Below are 23,919 nucleotides of genomic sequence, written 5' to 3' on the forward strand. Positions count from 1 at the left end.
TTTGGTAAATAATCATGATTTTGAGGGTTATCAGGTTAGTTACGGTGATATGTATGGTAATTAGTTACTTGTTTTTAGTATGCTTCTTCAAGTGTGTGTATCTCAAAATTTTGGTGGTCAACCTCATACAAATTTTACTGCAAAGACATGACCATTTGTTCCTCTGCCTCTAGTGAAAAGCATTCAGCCCAACGAAAATTTGGGGAAAAGTTCGAGATGGGCAAAGAGGCCAGAATTAACATTAAAGTCAATGGGGAAATTAATGGTGGTCTGCCGCCAATAACGGTACAAGGAGTTTTTTCCCTTTATAGCAAATATCAAAAATTATTGATAACAGTATTTAGTTTAAACAATTTATTCGATAAACTGAACAAGATTTCACGACGAGGGCCAATATAAGTTCTCCACAAAAAATAGTTCTACCAGAATATCTGTAAACCTTTATTTCAGATAGGATTTGAGGTTTAAGTTCTAAGAAATATTTAAACTGAAACAAAGCATCTATAAATATTTTATAAATATTTAGTATTTTCACTAAAATAGATATATGGCCCAAACTAAATAATACTGTAATGGGAGTGACAGTTTTAATGAAGAGAAAAGAAATCAAATAGCGTTTAATGCCTTACTGTTCAGCACCAACCCGTATAAATAATGAAGATGAGCATACGCCATGCATTATAATTGGGGGTGGTGGGTGTAATGTACATATACAGCTATATTCCTGCTTTCCATGCAAGTGTCATTCGTGCATGGGAGCTGCGGTAACTCGGTAAAGGACTGGCTCGCTTTTCTTGGGACCAGTCTTCCCATAGGCTGCACGCTTTTTTGAAGTCATGTTTCTAGTTGTTGTTTTGTTGAGGTTTCCAGTCTTTTCGTTGGGGAGCCTGTAAGGCGACTCGGTCACTAGTGGTGTCATTGGCAATCTGCACTTATGTATCCCACTGGTGATACCGCAGTGATACCGAGATTTACCGTGGTAACAACCGTAGTAGTACCGGCAGCTAATGTGGCTACACCGCAGTAAACCGTAGGCTACGAATACTCCACCAAATAGCCTAGGTTCGAGACTAACTTAAATATGGGACTAACACACTTGACTCAATGACAGACCTTATCTTAATCGCACGCATGCCCCCGCCCCGCCCTTCCCGTCCAGGGGCGTACATAAAAGTTTTGTTGGGTTGGGTTTTTTTTTAGGGGGGTCGGGGCGGGCAGCAAAATGCGACCGACTGATGCACATGCCCCTAATACGAGTGACGTAGTCAGGAGCCAAGCGCCCCAGGTGCGAGTTTTCTAGGGGCCAGTAGCGGATCAAGAAGCTGGGAAAAGGGATGGGTGGGGCGGTTCTCAAAAACGCAACCTGACTTCTGAGATGGTAATGTGTTCTCCATAATTTTTATGTAACTCATGCTGCACTTGCTGTTCACCGGGACCAGCCCAATAAAATGCACCCCCATACCTGGTTGAATCATTCACACCACAACGTCAGCAGCATGCCACGACTCACGACAGCTCAGAGGAACCATTCGCTTGGAAGTCTCGACGCTGGGCCAAGCCGTTGCCAATCACTTCCAGGTCAATGTTCGGACCATCTACAGGCTTCAGCAACGCTTTTGGGCCACCAACACCACGGATGATCGCCCCCGAACTGGTAGACCAAGGGTAACCACAAGGCGACAAGACCGCCATGTTCTGCGAGAGCACGTGCAGAATCCCTTCACAAAGGCATGTGAGACAGCACGTCAGACAGTGGGAACACACGGAAGACCCACCAGTACCGATACAGTGCGCCAACGTCTCACCAGAGAAAATAAATCGCCGTAGACCTTACCGTGGACCGATCCTCACCCCTCGCCCTCGACGTGAACGTCTACAGTTTACCCAACAACACCAGAACTGGCGACACAGGCAATGGAGAACTGTTCTGTTCACAGATGAGAGTCGGTATTGCGTATCAACTGCAGATGGCAGGACCAGAATATGGCGTCGACGTGGCCAGCGTTATTCTGGCCATGGAACGAGACTCATGGGGAGGTCCAAGCAGAATGGTTTGGGGTGGAATCGGCCTGAGCCAGAGAATGGGTCTTGTGGTGTTCCAAAATCTTGGCCCAGGGAGAGGAGACGGCATCACAGCAATGCGCTACATCGATCAAGCGCCCAGACCCCACGTCATACCACATTTCGCATGTCATCGAAACAACGTTTTCTAGCATGACAACGCCCGTGCCCACACCACCAGAGTTACCCGGGACTTTCTATGAACGGTGTCAACGTTATGCACTGACCAGCCCTTGGTCCGGACTTAAACCCGGTTGAACGTCTTTGGGATGAAATTCAGAGGAGACTTAATAAGGTCGTACCGAGGCCAAACACAGCCGATGGATTGCGCCAGGCTTTTCTGGGAGTGTGGTTCCAGGTGCAAATGGCGTTCATTAATCGTCTGGTCCACTCCATGTACATTGTACAGACGCCGCGCTGCTGTTATTGACACTCGCGGTGGACACACCAGATACTGATATATAGACTGTATACAGACTTTAAACCTTCTCGTAATGTCTTGGAATTGTACGCGATGAATTAATCACTAATGTGTCAACATACTGTTCACAAAAAATTGCTTTGATCCATTTAGTAAGTCGTTTTCTAGAATGATTTGATTAAAGTGCCTCTCTGATTTTGAAATCGTACTGACGTTTTTTATGCTGTTTTGTATAGATCGTATTTAATTTTTGGGGACTGGACCTGGGGGGACTTTGTCTCACGGGGGCGCTTACTTGGTCTCTGAAATGTCATTTATTGGACTTTGGGGGAAAGGAAACTAAAAAAGGTGGCCATAACTAGAATTTGTCGATTTGAATAATATAAAATATACCATCGGTCATAAATGGCATTCAAATCCATATGTTTTCTTGGTGAAAGAGATAATGCCCTTTTGAAATTCTTTTTTGACGTTATATAAGGAAGTTAATGTGTCACTATGTCTGTCATTTTGGAAAAACATACGGTTAACCTTGTCCATGCCAGTGGGGAGAATTTTTGTACGGACTGTTGCATATCGTTCGACTCTTTATCCAGTTCTGTCAAGGGCTCTTAGAACAACACATAGGCACACAAGTGGACGTTGACCTGGTAACAATTTTCGTGTTAGTCCTGATCTGTATGTAGGCTGTCTACGAATGTTCTACTTTCGATTTAAACAAATAGCCACATAATTTAAACAAAAGTTACATAAAAAAAGCAATTGTTGAAGTCACGTTTTTGTTGGTGATAAACCGTGCCAAGGAATCTTAATGAGGGGAATCTATTCAACAGATGGTTCTTAATGGTGATGACAATATATACAAAATCTGTATACTTAATTCGCTTTTACTTCTTTTAAGGGGAGGGATAATTTTAATGATCAGTATTTATACGTGAGAAAGCCATAATTATTAATACCATTATCCTTGTTCTAATATTTACGTCAATGGCCAGTTCATTAGCACTCCTTAATAATAAAAACACTCCCTATTTCCAATTCCTTTATAAAAATAGATGCTGGTTGATAAATGAATCGTTAAGAACTTCAAATTTTGTCGTAAGGAAAGGTAAGGCGGTGATTTTCTTAAATAATAATACAACTGATTTTCACCATTTTTTGATATCGAGAAGATGTATGAAAAAATATATATATAACGAGGGTTTTAGTTGAATTTAAATCAACACTGTATTTTTACTCTGTGCACTGACAACAGCTTTACGGATGACGTATCGGTGACGCGATCGGTCAAGGTCGCGAATGATTAATAATTATTTTTTACGGGTTAAAAATGGAACCGACTCAGACATTGGTATCAGAAGTTGTTTGGATTTTAGCCAAGTACGTAAATATTTTTTTTCATCTTTTATTTGCTAGTTCTACTTATAATCTAATTTTTGAGCATTTTCCTTTAGGCTTTTGTATATTGACATCTTAAATGCAATGATTGTATTGTACCTTATTTCTGTTTAATTGCTTTATATAGAACTTTTTATTTAAAAAAAAATGATAACCGAAGCTTAGTTCGAAAATAATATTATAAAAATTGTAATATTCTATTAAAGAGGCATTAGGTAAGATTAGATAAAGAGCTGACAGATTTCGCTATAAAAGTTACAAAATTGATAATGAAAACAGAAAAAGCTAAGAATTTCAGCCAAATTGCTTTTCTCTGAACCAAGGTATTACAGATACATTATGGGAGATTAGATAAAGAACTGACAGTTCTCACTATAATAATTAAATAATGGATAATGTAACGGGAATATTCTGAAATTTTCAGTCAAATTACTTCACCCTAAGCCCAATCTGATTAAAATATAGATTTATATTTCGTTTCGTTTTTTTATACCTTCGGTGGCCTACATTACACGAAGATCTGACCAGTTGTATTGGGAGGTCGCGTCAGGGGTCGTACGAGCGGCTTTTGACCATATGACGTCAGAAATTGATTAATCAATTAGCGTTGACGTTTCTATTGGTTTACCCACAGTTCGTGTATTGCACGCCAAGAAGTCGCCGTAACAGATGGTTTCATTGCCTAACCCCCCACGCTATCCAGAACGCAGGTTATAACAACTCTTCCAGATCCTAGTGTAGTACAGACAAATAAAACGAAATTTTGAACTATAAAAAACGAAACGAGAAATAGCCATTTTTTAAAAAAAAAAACCTGTAGCCTGGATTGTCAAATAAAAAAAAGTCTCGATTATCCATTTTTGAGTTTAATGATCAATGGCTGTTGAACGGTAGATCGTATTCAAATCTGATGAAAATCGGAGACATCAGATTGCATCGATAGTTGATTATGGTCTTGTCATGTTAATAATGTCTAATAATAGTTAATAATAGTTTATATACCATTTCAGGTCTAAAGACAGACCTGCAATAGGCAGATTTAGCTCTTGCATAATGCATGTTTAATAAATCTATTTTCTTTGTTTTTTAAAATCATCCTGTATTTTAAATCTTCGGTAAGGATTTTTAAGACATCAATGTTTTTAGTTTTTTGATTAGATATGTGATATGTGATGAATTTTGTAAATGAAACGATAGTTAGAAAATGATTTAGTTCATAATAACTTGTATTAGTAACCTAACACAAGATCTTTTGAATATTATTAGAATATTAATGTGTAACTTTGATACGTGTAGTAAATAACATAACTTACCCTAGAATAGTTTTAAATATTAATATTATAAAATAATAGGCAAAACATCCTTCTACTGAACAGAGTATGCAAAGATTACTTTGGCTGACATTCCATATTCGATTGGACACAAGTGTTGAAATTTGGCGACAGTCCCTAACTATGTACAACCCCCCCCCCCCCCACGCACACACACACACCAAAACAACGCCACTCCATTAAGTAGACTTACTCCCCTAAATATATTTGGTACAACGCCAGATCTGAAATTTATAAAAGCTATAAGCACTTTCCATAAAAATTAAATATAAATTAATATCAAACATTTTGCTCTTGGCACATATTCTTGTGGACGTCTGTATAATACATATCAAGTTCAGATATTCATCATGTTTGTTTTTGTAATCTTAAATTTTAGAAATCAAGATGACGAACCTGTTGATTTTGACCGCGATTTGTATAGCCATAGCTACAGCTCAAACATACGATGGAAATAGCAATAATGATGTTGGTGGATATACCAGACCTCAATACGGTCCAAGCAGGTTTGGTCACCATGGAACAGGGTACTCAGCAGACGGGGTTGCTCCACCCAGAAACCACGAAAATCACTTCCGACGGGTTCGATACTCGTCGACCCCGATGGTGGGTTATATGCTGAAATGCGAGACGGTACCTTGGTTAACACAATTTCAGGCCGAAGATACCCAGCCGGTCGCAGGGGCGCCCGAATCCTCCTCAACAGCAATGGACACGGACGCAACTACCATGTTTACCCAGACGGTTCAACATACACGTAAATCGATGGGCGAATGCACAGGATAGATATCGCTGAAGTAGGCGGTATTATAGAGATACTTACGGTGAAACACATTACCGAGAAGGTGATCGAATTGTTTACAGGAACCAAGAGGGTAGCGTGTATTGGAGAGACGAAAATGGTATCCGACATTACAGAAATACCAACGACAATAGCACATAATATACTATGGATAGATATGGTAACCGATATATCACCCGGGCGGACGGATCTAAATATATCTCCAGCGTCAATAACTGTAATTATGAAGTCAATGGTGATAGGTCTACAAGAAGATCAACGAATGATGTCATGTGTCCTGTAGGATTTACTGGAAGTGATCCAGATGGAACCAGATATGTTTACAGCAATAATAACAACAACAACGTATAAAAAAGTAGGTAGTAATGCTAATAATGCATTTACAGAAAGTGTGAAATGTTTACATGGATTTCTGCCCATGTATCTATCAGCCACCATATAATTTTTAATAATGCGGCGTAATATTTGTGAAATGTCAAACTGTTTACGAAATTGAACTGATTACGATCTGCTTTAAAATCAAAATTATGACATAAATCAAAAGTAATAATGGAAATGAAATGGGGTTTAGCGTCTTCCTTTTCTGTACCGACCTGGCTATTAAATAGAACAAAATACAAATTTTAACTGCAATACTTGAGAAATATTATTGAGTCATGCAAATTAGCATTATTACATGGGTATAGCCAATTTACCACATGTAAGTAAGAAGTTTTAACTTTTACCATTGGTACATAAATCGTGTACCATAATGCGTTTCAGCGCCATTTGTAACCAATGACCCGAAGAACGAGGCTAGACCACAAGTCAAGTCAAGAAAAAAAAAAGAAACACGGACGGAATTCTAGGTGTCACCGATTCACGCGTCGTAGTTTCGACTGGTTTTGTTGTTAGAATGCTGGACAGGCAACCAGAATGTTCAAGGTTCTGAACCGCCCAAGATCTAATTTCTGCCAAAGAGAATACATCAAATTAGTACATTGTAGTGAAACTAGTTTAAACATTTAGATTCTTTAAAAAACTGACTGAAATAGTGACATGTTTCGGTATTTAGGAGCTATTATAGAATCTATCCACCATTTTTTTCTTCCAGTTTTGGGACAGTTGGATTTATTTTCTATTTTATTTTCTATTTCTATTTTATTTTCTATTTATTTTCTATTTTCTATTTTAGGTCAGGTCAAGAAATAGGTTTGTAACACTTCTGTAAATGGAGCAATAAAAGATAAAACATGAACATCTCTGTATTGACTGTCTTTTATCCAACGGTTGCAAAACCAACTTAAAACATACCATGTCTTTTGCTGTAAAGTGGTAAGTGCAGGGGGGTATACACCACTCAGTGGGTAGTGTAATGCCTCAGATGGGCTATTTTCATAAAAACGTACAAATAACGGGGAAAAAAACCGGTTTACCCAATATATGATATAAAATTTTCTCAACCGTCAGAAAAACATATAGATTGTACATCAGCATGGAAGTCCCTTCTTTGGGAAAATATTTTGTCATGGTTATTATTGAAAATAAAATCAGCATATCAAATTATGTGGTCAAAATGTCCATTCCGTTAGGTGGTAAAATATTGTTTCTGTCAAAATTTTGAGAACAATTTGTCTTTTCCGTTTTAATGTGTTGTTAGTGAGTTAACCATATGCCCCATTATCAAGTATGTCACTAGGTGTCACTATTAAATCAAAGACAGGGTTATGGTCAAGCAGAAAAATCACACATAATAGAAAGAAAGAGTTTATAGAAAGGAAAATCCAAACAATTAAGTTGACCGCACATGGTTGTCGCACAAATTGTATGTCTCTTCTGTTGGTTTCTTCCGAGACATAAAACACTGGCTGATGGCGAGGTTTTCAATCAGAAAACTAAGGAATAAGGTTGTCAAAGCACTTTGTTAAACATACATTATGCAAGAGCTAAATCTGTCTATTGCAGGTCTTTCTTTAGGCCTGAAATGTTATCTAAATTATTAATTTATTTATTAGACATTAATTAACATATCCAGATCATACTCAACTCTAGATGGCATCGCTAGCCTGTGATTTTTAGTGGATTATGAGTCGATTTACTACATAACTTTCCTTCACGATTTAACGATTAAATGGATAATCGAGTCTATGCTGTTTATCGTACTGACTTTAGTAATGACGATCGTGGCTAGGCGTAGGCGTAAATTTCAATCGCTTAGTTCTCGGTTCATTGTGGATCAATTTGAATAAAATTTTCAGCAAATTGCCTTTACATTATGTACCAATGGTAAAATGTTTATTTTTTGTCTTAAATATTGGATATTAGAGGCCTGCCTTTTTCTGGTAAGATCACAACATCAATGTTGATTTGAATTGACAAATAATTCGTATTTTCAACGTGTAAGACTTTGAATGATATTGAGTTAGAGACTTAGCTACTTTAAATAGACTAGATTATTACCCTATTAACAACCAAACAATAAGTGGTCGCGTCTGACCGCAACAAATTATAACCAATCAAATCAAAATATGTCTGTCAGGTGATTTTATTTTCTAAAACTAAACGGCCACTATAGCTTTAGATTAGCTGGAAGAGAACACGATCTTGTATTGGTTACCGTGAGTTAAATGGAAGACGGTGATTACCACTATTCCATTTTAAATGGACTGTACGTATAGACAAATTGTACTTTTAATATTATTGTTATATTTTAACTTTAAACAGGTGGCTTTGTCAAAGATGAAGACCTTATTGATAATAGCAGTAACCTGTGCACATGTGCTCTATGCTCTACCGCCAACCAAACAATCAACGGCTTTAACCAGTTTCTTGACAAAAATCAACTTTGCGCGAAACACTGACACAGTTTCCAATTTGGCCGCCACTCCTAAAAATGAAGCCCGACATTTCAACCCATCTTACCCTTACAATTCAAACCCCTACTTACACAACCCATACTCTAATGCCTACCCTAATCCGTACGCTTACAACCCTTACAACGCAGCAGGAACCGGAACGGGGACCTACAACCCTTTCAACACAGCAGGAACAGGAGCCTACACGTCGACAGCTATTAACCCCTATAATCCCCCAAAATATTACAAGGATCCCCAGGGTAAACTTTACAACGTTCTATCCAACGGAAGTCTTTACGACCCTGTTACATTACGTACATACCCTCCTGGACCTAACGGCGAAAGAACTATCCCAAATACAAGCGGAACTGGAGGAAGTTATACCGTAACACCGGACGGTTCAACCTACACCACCCTTAATGGTATCAGATATCGAGTAGACTCCCCAGCTGCTGACGGAAATCGGTACTACACCGATGCTAGCGGTAACAAATTCTTCATCGATTCTTCAGGAACCAGAATATACGTCCTGCCAAGTGGAGTTCAGTACTATACTGATCCTACAAGTGGGACGACATATTATAAAGATTTAGATGGAACTGTGTACTACACAGGAAGTAATGGCGTCACATATTATAAGAATCCAACAAATGGTGACGTTTACATTAAAGATGCTTTTGGCAATATCTATGGTACTACACCGAGTGGTTTGAGTTATATCACTACTGCTAATGGTTGTTCATACAGTGTTAGTGGTACAGGAGCAACAACCCTAACCACTACTAGTAACGTTAATTATTGTCCAGCTACCTTCACCGGAAGCTCCCCAGATGGCACAACCTTCACTGGTTAGACAGTGTATGTATAAATTTTGTTTGCTATCTGTTTTACACATATCTGCAATATGACTGATGTACCTACAATAGAAGCAGACGATAAACATTAACTAGTCTGTCAAACAGTTTTACTCGGGTATATTTATTTATATGAAAAGGGAATGAATTGATATGAGGTTTAAAGTCTAGTCGACAAAGTTCTTAGGTCATTTTGCGCAATTGTATGGCTATTATGCTACATAGTTAACAAATAGCTATGTTTAAAAATATCGTTTTAACTTCTGAATTCCAAATTCCACTCAAATTTATTGATCATGGGCTTATTTTGAACATAATATACTGTTAAACTACAATTTTTTATTTTTTCAGATTTAAAGCAGACTATATACAGCCACTGGTGTAGATCATTCTTCACAAAATGCATTAACAATCAATATAAAATCAATATAATGATGAGTTACTTTCTTTAAAGGGGCGCGGTGTGGACGGGTGGGGTCCTAACTTTATAACATTGAATGCCTGATGAAGAAAAATAGGCCCATGAGCATGAAAGCCGATAAGTAGCTTCTCGCTCCTTCTTTCCCTTGCGTCAACGAAGCAGCGACATTTGGTCCTAAAGAAGATAACGTTGTACATAATTGGGGAAGGGGGGTCTATTGGTGGTCATTTGACGTTGAGTCAAGTTGCGTGGTTTCGACTAGGGTCGCCTGTCCAACCTCGTTGGTTTTCTCCGGGTCCTTCGATTTCCTCCCACTGTTAATAACCCCTACGCGCAAGCGAATTATTGAAATCAAATTAAACCGAAATGATCTACTCTCTCTCTCTCTCTCTCTCTCTCTCTGGGGGGTTGGATGGCCAAATGGTTAGCACGTGCTCGCTGTATCATAAGGTCTGTCATTGAGTCAACTGACCCGGTTTCGATTTCCCGGTTGTACGTGACAAGGAGTATGGTCCTCTGTCCAACCTCGTGGGTTTCCTCCCACTGCTAAAGACCCCTACGCTCAAGCGTATTATTGAAATAGAATTGAACCATGTGTTGGTCCCGAAATGACTTAGTTTGTGTCGAGTGGACTTCCCCCATGCGACACATTATGGACGGTTGTCCCGAGTTAAATTCTACAATATTGTGAAAGATGACTCTGTAATAGGAATACCGGTCCAAAAATGGTCCAATTACGTTCAGTATTTACAGAGGTTTGGGAAATTTAAATTTCATCAATCTATGTAATGCATGCAATAAGCACACCGCCATTTTGTTGTTCACGAAAATTTAACGGTAGGTCTATTTTAAATCCAGGCCGGGACTTTAATCACGGCGTACGTACATCGACACGGCGACGGGAAGTAACTGGTGGAAACTGGTGGTTGCTCAGTTCGTCGTGCGTACACCGAGATCAGTGAAACACAAAAACAGGTATTTCAGCAGGTCAAGCGATTTGTTCAAAATGGCTGCCAAAGTTATCAGCTTTTAGAAAATATCAATTTTGTTCATGTGTTAAGCTGTATAGTATTTTTATTGCGAACCTTGCTTTAATTATCTCATACAGAAATATCTCAAAATAGAAAGTCTCATAATAACAAATTTTCATAGTTGGTCTTTCAGCTAATGCGCTTTAGGCTGTTTTTATATGACAGTTTCTTGCCGTTTTAGCTCTAGAAGAATTAAGCTGAAATTTTGCAAACATATTGGTAGGCCTATATAATAATGTGGCCTCTTTAAGAAAACAGTTTTTCTTTCTTTGTATCATAATTTCTTGGTCGTACAAACTGGATACGATCAGTTCCAATTTGCAATTTGAGAGAAACTGAGTACAACTAGTTGTCTGAAAAGTAGAACACGAGCAACTATACTGGCAACTGGTGGTGTTCCTGTCCCAAGTGCGCGTACATGGGCAAAACAGGCAACTGATCGTATCCTCCCAGATACTTCCAATGGCTGTCAGTTGCCGACAACTAGTTGTCTCCAGTGACGCAACGACAAGTAGTTGTCGGCATGTAGATGGTCTCGAGGTATCGCGAAAAATAGTCAGTTATTATCAAATATCGTTTATTCTTAAATGAACAAAGATCTGAAGCTATTCTCTGACAAGGTCGATCAGGCAATGTACGTGGAATAAAAAGTTGTTTTGTGTAGGTTGTTTTGTTTCGGGTTAAATTAAAAACTATACGGCAAACATTTACATACGGGTAACAAGCAAATAGCGGAATATAGCTTTCTACGAAGGAGTCAACTAAACGTATTTGGACTCAGACTAGCAATTATTTGCCCATTGACTTCAATGTTAAATGGCTGTAACATCACAGGTTGTAGCTTTTTGCTCAACATTCCGTTGGTTCCAATCTTTATAGGCGCAATGGGGACCACATTTGGCAATATTCTCATCATAAATTTGTAGGGGGTTGACCGTTTAGATTTTTTGCTACGGGGATTTAAAGTTGACTGGGGTGAAAATCTCACTTCCGACACAATGATTGCTCTGCAGAAAGACACTTTACACCCCCTATCCCTCCGCTGTAATATCATCAGTATTACCCCAAACTGCTATGAAATTGCAAATTTGACCCCCTTTCTCCAATTCTAGACCAAAAGGTCTTTCCAAAAATGCAGGAAGAGGGGAGAAAATAATTAAGGGAAAAATTGTCTATTTATAACTCGCACTACAATAATTACTGGTCCATTTTTAAAAAAACACAGTTATCTCCCTTTAACTGAGAATGAATATCATTAGCCCTACAATGTTTACCCCCCCCCCCCCCACAACCATTAATGCAAGTCAATATCAAATACTAGTTTATGTAGTCTAAATACATGTCGAGTGATAGTATGTTTTTTAATTCAATAGGGTATAACATCTGAACAGGTCTACCAGATTGATTCAGAGTTCGTATTATGGATTGTCGAATGTTCCCATCACGACCGATAAACATTTTCTCCACACGCTTCGTATTACAATTTTGTCGCAAAAAGTGTCATGTATAATCACAACATCTCTAACTTCAACAGACTGACCTTTCTTCTCACAAGATTGGTCGTGCTCGCGTAATCTATATGATGAAGAAGTTTTGTGAGGCACATCCGTCGTATTAAAGGATCAAGTTTATAGTTTATGTTCCATACCATAATCGAAACAGTTTTCAGTTCTGACAATAATCTTCTTCCAATGACCAAGTCGGATAGCATCAACGTATCACCTCCATCAACACATAGGTTAAAGGTCTGGAGTTCAAAACTCGTTCGATTTGATTGATTAAAGTTAAAAGTTCCCCGTAAGTTAAACGTGATTATCTAAGACATCTGAGGGCCTGACAAGGACAGCTGTCTAGTCGTTCGGATGGGACGGAAAACTGAAGTCCCGTGTACACATTGACGTGCATGTAAAAGATCCCTTGGCAGTTGGAATTCGATATAAGAGTAGGCCGTAGCGCCGCTGCCCGGGCAAAATTTCCCTCATAGCACACTGTATGGCGTATGCCCGTCTGCATTAGCCCAGTTTAGGAGCAAAACAGTAGGACGTTAAACCCCATTTTATTTCATTTTATTTCTAAGACATCTGTTTACTGGGGAATCTATCCGCTCGAAGAATCCACCCCACCAGTGTGATCGCTCGACGTTATTCCTCCACTATATGTTTTTCCATTGTCACAAACGCGGAACTCCACGACGTCCAAAAGATCAGTTGAAACTACGAATGAAAAATGGCGTACTTGAATTAGAAACAAGATCGAGTTGAATAGCTCGACAACTCGCACAAGTATACGGTGCAATATAAGACTCATACATGTCATTTGATTTCAAATAGATGTCCTTTAAATACAAAGGGCCAGCTTAGTAATCTCCGATATGACTGAATGCAAAATCGTCTGCGACGCGGAATTTTGTTAATGGTGGTGACTATTTAGGGATAGTTCCTTGAAGTTCTCTAATCCAAATGATTTCGGGTGATTTCAGATCGTTTTTACTCAGTTCTTCAGCATTAAACATGCATTATGCAAGAGCAAAATCTGCTTATTACAAGTCATTCTTTAGGCCTGAAATGTTATCTAAATTATCAATTAGACATTAATTAACTTATCCAGACCATAATAAACTCTCGGTGTCAAGGCTAGCCTTTGATGTAGGCTGGATTAGATTCCTATATGCCGCTAACGGCCAATGATAATTAAATCGAGACTATGCTGTTTATATTAATGATTTTAGTAATGATAACCGAGACTATGCAAAAATTTCACCGGTTTCTTTCTCGGCTCATAGTGGATCAATTTGACTGAAATTTTCAGCAAATTACCTTTACACTATCTAGTTTTTAACTATTGTAGCGAGAACTGCCATCTCTTTATCTTATCTCCCATAATGTATCTTTAAATTTCTTTAATCCACAACAAATGCAATATATAAGATGCCACTCCCAACACTAGTATGACTGCATTCTATTTCTGCGTTGATTGTTTTGATTTGACTGATTGATTGATCCAGTCTACTTACAGACAAAAAGGTAGGAACATACCACCAGATCTGATTTTGAGCTAATTCAGATGAGGCACAATCTCTTGATGAGAGATCTACGATATTCGAACTTAGAACGAAAACCTATGTTTGATATTCAATTATTCGCCTGATTTCATTACTCGATTCTGTGCAAGCTGTTCGTACTCGTTTGACGTATTCCTAATCGAGTGCATTCTGGATTTTTTTCATCATGCCGACCCAATCTATGAATTGAGAATTACCAATTTCTGGTAATTGGATCGATTTCAGCTTAGAGAAATTTATCACCCAGTATCAATTGGTGTGGCTTCTGAAGCATGGTAAAATGTTTCATACAGCACTCAATTACCAGGATTCGCAACGCACGGCAAACAAGTTGCTTACAACACACAGGGCATACTTAAGGTGTATTCTATGATCGCCTACACCCCGGTGGGGGTAGGTTAATTTTGACAAGCACGTGATGTATATCCAAGAAAGGAACACCATTATAACTGGTTCGTTTGTAGCAGTGGTGTCAGACCATCTTACTCTACAGTATGTAATATCTATGTTGGTCGGATCTGGATTAAAATAATCATTAATATAATAATTATATCTCCTGTTTGCTCACTACACTTTATTTAAACATACATTATGCAAGAGCTAAATCTGCCTAATGCAGGTCTTTCTTTAGGCCTGAAATGTTATATAAACTATTAATTAGACATTTATTAACATGAAAAGGCCTTAAAGATACATTATGGGAGATTAGATAAATAACTGGCAGTTCTCAGTATAATAGTTCAAAAATAGATAATGTAAAGGGGATTTGCACCGAGAATTTAGCTATTGAATTATGGGCCAAGCCTCGATCATCATTACTAAAGTCGGTACGATAAAAAACATAGTCTCGGTTATCCTTTTTTTGATTTAATCATGAATGAGCGTTGAGCAGCAGATCGGATTACAATCCAGTAAATATCGCAAGCTAGTGAGGACATCGAGAGTTAATTACGGTCTGGATAGGTTAATTAATGTCTAATTAATAATTTAGATAACATTTTAGGACTAAAGAAAGACCCGCAATTGGTAGATTTAGCTCTTGCATAATGTATGTTTAATTAACTTTCTATGCCATCTTATTTGTCGGATTTTCACTGGATTTGAATCCGATCTGCTGCTCAATGCTTAAGACAGTGGGGTTTTTTTTATCGTACCGAAAATGTGTGTCTAAAACCATATTCGAGGCCAATTTCCTGGGAATCTAGTGAATACTGATGCGTTCTCATATGTTTCCTATGCAGTACAACCGGCAATCTCTGGATAAGCCAAAATATTGGTCTATATCTATTTCCTTGTAGCTCCTGGAGCACTACAAAATCAAAAAATATATTACAATTACACCAAATTGTTTTCGGTTTTCATGGCCAAGTAGCATGCAAACCATACCACTCACCTGTCATCTGATTGCAGATTCGTATTCTACACACAAAGTTCTGGAAAGGTAAAAACAAGATATGTGAAACTCGGTAACTCATGAAACTCAAATGCCCGTATCTCAGTCAATTCTAAAGCTACAGACCATAAATTTTGCAGTTTCTAGTTTTTGCATGTACAATAACATATTTGTTTCCAGATTTTTTCGAGGGGGTCGATTTCCCAAATTTCTGAAAATTGACCCACTTGCCATGGAATGACCCAACAACGTTCATAAAGGAAATATGTTACGACATATTAAAGCAGGATTGGACAAAGAGAACATTTTATGGTAACCCATAATAATCCCCTGTACCTTCAACATCCACCTCCACAACATCAATCGGTTTGGTTTTTTTATTTCCCCTGTAAACATACTGTTAAAGTGTTTATGCATTACAGACATTTATTTATGACATACCTGACTGCTGTCGTGAAAGAAATGTCATTTACTAGTTTTAATGACTTTATACAACTGCAACAAAAAAAATGGTGTAAAGTGGGAAAGATAATGAAAAGTCTTGCAGGGAAATTGTTAAATATTTAGCCCTGACTGTCAGAAATGACACTGCGAAAATGTTGGGAATCTCAAAGTTTTTCTTAGGTCTGATGGACAGCTCTAAGGCTAGGAAAATCGGTGCCGAAAAAGAACTTATCTTTGTTAAAATTGTTGTTCAAGGTCAGTCTGTAGAGCTACTATTGATTTGTCAACACATGCCAGACTTCGGAGTTGAAGGTGCTGTATCAGTAAAAACTACTTTTGATGATGCTTTTTATACGCCCACATTTTCATGTGGACGTATTATGCTGTCGTCCCTGTCCGTCCGTCCGTCCGTCCACAATTTGTTTGTGGACACTCTACAGGTTCCAAAGATCTCGACTCCTTTCGATATTGGCATACATTTGTCTGACTTAACTGTTTTAAAATCAGGTGGACTCAAGCTTAATCCCAAGAAATGTGGGTTTGCACAAAGTAAATGTGTTTATTTAGATCATAAAATATCAAGTAAAGGAATCGCCCAACCTAGTCGCCATGCCAATGTTATTATGGACTATCCTAAGCCTTCATCTGTGAAAGAACTTACATGTTTTCTTGGGTTAACTAATTGGTTCCGGAAGTTTATACCTAATTTTAGTGTTGTGACTCATCCATCCTTTGCCAACCTTCTTGAAAAAGGCAATCCGAGCATCAAGACGCGTTTTTCCGTCTGATATCGTTATTATTGAACTCCCAAGCACTTGCATTTCCTCGTTACAATATACCTTTTGGTCTCAGTTTTGATTCTTCCAGTTTAGGCGTCGGATACATGAAAAATAGAGAACACACATCGTTAAATTTGGATCAAAGAGTCTTTCTAGATGGCAGAGGTCTTACAGCCCCACCAAATTAGAACTACTGGGAATGACGATTGCAATTCTGGACTGTGCACCATAGCTTCGAGGCCGACATTTTGTCGTAGAATGCGACCATCAAGCGCTTCAACCCATTTTCCAGAATAAATTACGCTGGGCCATATACGAGCGTTGGATTGCTCTCTTACAACAGTTTGATTTCGAAGCTGTGTATGTGCCAGCAACAGAAATGTGTGTACCTGATGCTCTTAGTCGTATTTGGAACACAAAGTCTAATTCTTATGTCGACAGTCCAGCTGAAGAGGATCTCTATTTTCCTTATGTTTTCGATAAGGAAAACCGTATAACATTGCCAGATGGCTTAAAGTCACAATTACATCATATTTTCTAAGAAAGTCAAAACATAATTATTTCTATGTCTTTTGCACAATAGGTTGTCAACTCACTATTATACGATCATAGGTTATCTTTCTCACACTTAAAAATCTTCACACCGGAAATAATAACACAATTACCTTCCAATTACCTCCCTTGTTTTCCTATTCCCCCACCATGGAATAGCTATCTTCAAACGTTTGAATTTGAAGTTGAAAATGATATTTTTGCCACTTTCTCAACTGGCAATAGTGAATTATAGGATTAATAGGATTATTCTTTAACAAGATGGGACTGTTTATAGATACCATCTATTTTAGGGCTTTATTTTAATACATTTTAAAAATATAACATAAAAATATGAAATTGTAACTTTAACATTTAATGATCTTCTCAATAGTACTGATGAACATTGTGTCAATAATTGTGCTGTTAGTTTCATTCTAAATGATGATATTGCATAGGATGGTGATACATAGGTGGAACTTTGTGCTGCTAAGCTTAAATGCACAAACGCATAAACGTAAGCTGTTGAATGTTAAAACCAATAAACAAGCCAGATAAACACAATTCAGTTACGGTTACGGAGTCTGAGACAAACGTTAATGACATTTGCGCTGTGTTTAGATCTGATAACTGTACCACTATAGTGCACCTTTAAACCCTTCACATGAACATGTCTATGAATTATCCACAGTGTCTGATGTTACTGACTCTGTTATTGTTGAAACAGATCGGTTTGTCTGCGATGCGAAAAATATTGATTTCATTAAACATTTTAACTATAGTTTTGAGGGGTTTTCTAAGCTTCAGTACGAAGATCCTACTTTAAAGCCCATATTAAATTATTATCTACATAATAAAATTAGCAAAGATACTGCTGGATATTAATGAATATTTGGTTGTAGATAAGATGCTATTTCGTGCAAGGGTTGTTAAATCAAAACGATCAAAGACACTAGACTGCTACCGATTGGTTATTCCCGCGGTTTTGGTTAAGAATTTATTATATTTATACAATGATACTCCATTAGCAGGGCATGGTGGAATTCAAGATACTATCGAACGACTTAAAGATACCTACTATTTCAGTAATTTGAGTACTGTTGTCTCTGATTATGTCAAGTCAAGTGACATGTCAACGTCGCAAGTTAACACAGTCCCACACCAAATCAGGTATTACAGTTTATCATACACCTGGATCACCATTTGAAGTATGGCAAATACATCTGTATGGCCCTTTACCCCCAAGCCAGCTATCTTTGATCTTTTCACAACATATGGCGTTTGTAAAACTTTCATTAGTGATAATGGCAGTGGGTTTATATCGCGATGTACCAAAGAAGTGTGTTATCTGATAGATATTCAACAAGAATTTACGCCAAGTTTCGTGCATCATTGCTTGGGTGCTTGCGAACGATCACATCGTACCTTGGCAGAGCGCTTACCTCCATTTATTATTTATGGCTTGCGATAGTAATGCTGTTAGAAAATCTAAAGACAAATACAGTATATTTGCAGAAACTTGTCATCTACAGTCAGCAGTCAATTCCAGTGCTTGGTAAAGCACCACTGAGGCTCATCAATCCAAATACGGATCAAAAGTATAAAGTAAAGTTTATGGTAGTTGATGGAACCAAGGTATCCCTACCTGGGGCGAAAGCAGCTCAAGGTATGGATCTCATCAGAGTTCAACACAACAACATTCAAACGTCAAGGTATTTTAATCACTTAGCTACTGACGACATACCTACTGAATTTAAAGATGTCTTCAATGGTCTTGGAAAGTTTGATCCAAAACTACATCTTGAAGTAGATAAATCTGTAGAGCAAGTCATTATGCCACCGCGTCTAGTTGTAATAGCAAAAAAACACGAAAGCCCACCTGTTAGTGTGTTCTCGAGATTCGGTTTTCTACAACACCACCCACTGTCTATCGAGCCTAATTTCCCCACTTGGCACAACGTCATCGTCATTCCTTAAAGATTCGGGTGAATTCTGTGAGAAACTGCAGAATATTCAAAACCCGTGAAGATGATCTCACATAATGTTGTAGATTTATTGACTAATATACCTAGGGTAGGGACTCGACGCAAGCGTACTGATAGCCCAAATGAAACCTCCCTTCCCTACAAACCAATAATCTTACATATTTACGACTAGGTTAGGCATAATATATTCTACCACAAGTAATAATTAGTAATTCATATTTGATAATAGTCTTTAAGATTAATAATCTATATGATGTTAAACGATTTCAATCATCTCTTTTTATGCTATTTGATGATTTTTTTTACTTTACGTTATTGTTATTGAAATTTAATGCACTTAGTAATTCAAATCTCGCCATTCTAATAACCTGTTTAGCTTAATGGGAGATCCCTTTTATTTTTCTAAAATGAATGATATGATTTGAATCTGACGACATCTCCATAACGGCTTGTTTAAACCCTACCGGGGACTATTGATTGTTTGTTGGGTTGCTGTTTGTTGTTAATTACAAATTTAATGCCCAATACACCATACACGATAATAATGGACAGGTTGATTTAATTTAGATTATTTACGTATGAATGAGTAATAAAAAGGGTAAATGCATTTATAAGAAAGTTAATGCTGTAAAAATAGTTCAAATTCGCTGTCGTGAGAATAGAGGGCGGGCAATCTTCTCCCTTCGTTATAATACAGTCAAATTAAAAAAAAGCGTTTACATATATCAGTGTTACGCCCTAATGACGGTTGAGGTCGAATTAATCGGACCAAAAATGCCGGACAAAATGCTGCCTCTCGTATGCAAATAGTGTAAACATATGGTATATCACGGTTGTGGGCTCTCTAGAGGCCACAATTTTGATCCGATTTGATGCAATCTTGGCTTCTTTCGATAATCGTGTATATCCGAAATAACTTCCTGGATTATGGCCCCAGATTGTTTGAAAAATCGCATTTTTAGCTCGTGGACCCGCTATAAGTAACAATTTGTATTCAATTTTAAAAAATGGTTAAATATATCATCGTTACATATCAATGAAGGTTGAGATCAAATTTCGTAAAAATCTGACCCAAACTGCCGGATAAAATGGCTGCCCCTTGTACGCAAATAGTGTAAAAGTATGTAATACCAGGGTTGTGGACACTCTAGAAGTCATAAATTTTATCCGATTTTGATGAAACTTGAAATATAGGTCTATCTACCAAAGATCCCGGTTCCTTTCGATATTGGCATGTATCGGACCGTAACTTCGTGGATCATGGTCCCTGATGAAAAATGACGTTTTTAGCTTGTGGACCCTCTAGAGATCACAATATTAAAAAGCGTTTAAATGTATCAACGTTACACCCTAACGACGGTTGAGTTCGAAAATCGGAGCGAAACTGCTTGACAAAATGGCCACTCCTTGTACGCAAATAGTATAAAAGTATGCAATACCAAGTTTGTGGACTCTCTAGAAGTCACTATTTATATCCCAAATATCTCAGTCCACTTCGTTATTCGAGCATTTCAGCTATAACTTCGTGAATTATGGCCCCTGATTGTACGAAAAATCGCGTTATTTTTTTTAGCTTGTTCTCTATCAATCGGTTCCTGTCGATATTCGCGCATATCGGACCTTAACTTAACTTTGTCATTTAAGCGTAAACATTCGCTTTTAATTCAGCAAATTTTGACTGCGTGGGGTACACTACAAATGGTCTAAAGTCACCTTTGGCTTGAGCGTATGTGGCTTAGTCTTAGAGATAGTTGCGCCGTCTCGTGGGTTTACTCCGATTTCCTCATTGCAGGAAAGACCCTTACGCCCGCGCTGAATACTAAAATAAGACCACTTGTCTGGGATATCATCCTCTTGGACGCGGAGGTTAACCCTGCGAACAGCAAAGCAGTGTTGGGCTCACCGCTTTAACCGACATTTCTTCCCTTTTATTCTGTGTATGGTCCTTTAATTTTACTGACAAATGGTAAATAGAAAAAAAGGGAAATAGAAAATAAAGATTTTTTTATTATTTTTCGTTAAGCCTGACTTATCCTTTAAGCGATGTTGACGTTTATGTGTGTATGTATATATAGATCAATATTTAGGGTAATTGTGTATTGGCTACCATGGCAATGTCATGCATAGTTTGTCAACCGTCTATAGTATAGTGTTCCTTAAAACATTTATATCCCTAGTGAGTTACTGCGAAATAACATTTTGTTTTCGGTTATAAGCTTGTGTTTTTTTTCCAGAGATAATCAACCCATTTTCCAATCTTATAAAATATTTATTTGCTGAAACTGGATGGAACAAATAACAATACTTCTTTTCAAAACAACAAATCATGACAATGCAGTTCAAACATTAATGAGCTCATATTGATGGAATGATATATTTTCCTTGCATCCATTCTAAATTTTTAAAATCAATTCAATATTAGATTTCAGATAACAAAATTCCAGTTTTGTAACAGAAATAAAGGGAAGCTTAAGCCTATGGTTCGCTTTGCGAAATCGCCAAAACGGCGAATTACCAAAAATGGGGCGTCATTTTGATCGAGATTGAAATGTACTTCCTAATTTACTGGAACGAAATAGAATTTATTCTGTTTATTTACTTGAGATAATACTAATTAGTAATAGACCTAAAACAGTAAACTGCTAAAATAAAGTTTGTCTTAACAAGCCCAGATATACTATTGCTAATCGAAAACATATTGTACAAGTGCAATCCTTGTGTATTTCTTAGATCTTCGTTGTTGAATCGATGAAGACAACACCTTTGTTGGTTGTTAATATCTCTCTATTCTTTGGTTAACAATAATCAACATAACTTACAGCAGACAATTAATGTAACAATTATTGGTTCAATGCTTAATGGTAAATAAGCTCCAATGTGGATAGGGGAATTGACATAAACTTGTGTCTCCAAATATCCAAATTAAGGTAAATCAAGTCTGTCCTTAGGGATGTGATCTGAAGTTGATCTCCTCGCAGGTTTGTAGTATCGTTTTCTTAACCGACTCATTTGAGTCTATATATCCCCCTGCATTACCTAGGGTACTAATCCTATCGTCTATACAAACAATATACCCTGGTAACTAAAACGCTATAGACATTAATTATAATTTATAAGCTCAATTTAAAGTGTAAAACAAAGAAAACTGAAGACAGGCGATTAATGAAATATATAAGACAATAAGAAGTAGATACAAATGGGGGGTAATTTAGGGGGATTAAGATCCATTAAAATATAGTTTACTGAATTAATTAATATTGTGCGGATTAGCACGACGTATTAAACATTTACTATTGGGCCGTAATTCACTCTACTACAATATATAAAACAGGATTTTTTCATCAGCATATTTATTGCAAGAGAGTACATATTTAGCAGCAACGTTCCTCAAGAATATAAAATTACAATAAATCTCAATTAGACAACATTTTTAAACGAGTGTCATGAGTGGCATGGTTTTGTAAGCGCACATTTTCACGTTGATGTATATTGCGGTCCCCCCTGACCGTTCGTCCTTTCACACTTTGTTTGTGGACACTCTACAGGTCACAATTTTTATCCGATTTTGACGAAACATGAAATATAGGTTTATATCCCAAAGTTTATGCCCCCTGATTGTACAAAAAACCAGAATAATTTCATTTCGTTCCAGTAAGGAATCCCCTCCACCAGCGCACCTCTAAAAAAAATGCACACAAGGATTCCCAAATAGCCTTAGAACCTAAATGGCGGGAAAAGCCTTATTTTCATATTAGTTGTGTATAGGATCAGCCAGTAACGGATTGAGGCCATGGCCGATAAGAATCCGTTACTAAAGTAACTATGCGCAAGCGAATTATTGACCGTTTGATACCGCTTAATAGACGCCGAGATGGAATAACACTTCCTTCATTGTTAAAGGGCATTATTTATGATTAGATAAAAAGATGACAGTTTCAAAATAATAGTTAAAAAAATAGATAATGAAAATGGAAGATTTTGAAAATTTCAGTAAAATTACTTCACTCTGGTCTCAGTTATCGACTTTACAAGAACAGTCTAGCCTCCATTGTCATTGCTACCGTTATTACGATAATAAACAAACTCTCGATTATTCATTTATTTTTAAATTAAATCATTAACTGCAAATCGTATTTAAATCTGTTGAAAATCGAGAGTATCCGATGGCATCGATGGTTGATTACGACCTTGGCAAGTTAATTAATGTCTTATTAATAATCTATATAACATTTAAAGTATAAAAAAGACCCGCAGATAGGCAGATTTGTCTCTTGCATAATGCCTGTTTAAATAGATTACTTGTGACCAACAACTCCCATGACAATGTATATCCAATAAAATGCAATATATGCGCTGTTACTCTACACTTCAGTCGAGAATAGATTTTTTGTTGCAATTAAAATCGCATAATATTATGCAATATAATGGTAGTCAGATTATTTCCCAGCATTGCCTGGGAATTAACAATGATTTTCAATTCAATGTGCACTGCAATATAACATTACAATGCGGTTGTGTATTTGGCGAGGGGGGGGGGGGGGGTAGCGGGGACGTGAAAGATGCATCGCTTATG

The 23,919-nt window shown here is 37.5% G+C and overlaps 1 protein-coding gene across 2 annotated transcripts; it reads left to right on the plus strand.

The window, feature by feature from the left end:
• Positions 1–3,520: 3,520 nt before the first annotated feature.
• Positions 3,521–10,118, plus strand: LOC126831537 (uncharacterized). 2 transcript variants are annotated; one of them, XM_050562089.1, is made up of 3 exons: positions 3,521–3,590; positions 8,717–9,705; positions 10,053–10,118. In XM_050562089.1, exon 2 carries the CDS (start codon positions 8,732–8,734, stop codon positions 9,698–9,700), a length of 969 nt encoding a protein of 322 aa, XP_050418046.1. In that variant the 5' UTR covers positions 3,521–3,590; positions 8,717–8,731; the 3' UTR covers positions 9,701–9,705; positions 10,053–10,118. The 2 variants fall into 2 exon arrangements, with proteins under 2 accessions (XP_050418046.1, XP_050418038.1); XM_050562081.1 differs by lacking the exon at positions 3,521–3,590 and having other exon boundaries at positions 8,571–9,705.
• Positions 10,119–23,919: the final 13,801 nt, after the last annotated feature.

The sequence above is a fragment of the Patella vulgata genome, chromosome 1 (genome assembly GCF_932274485.2).
Source record: "Patella vulgata chromosome 1, xgPatVulg1.2, whole genome shotgun sequence".
Lineage (NCBI taxonomy): Eukaryota > Metazoa > Mollusca > Gastropoda > Patellidae > Patella > Patella vulgata.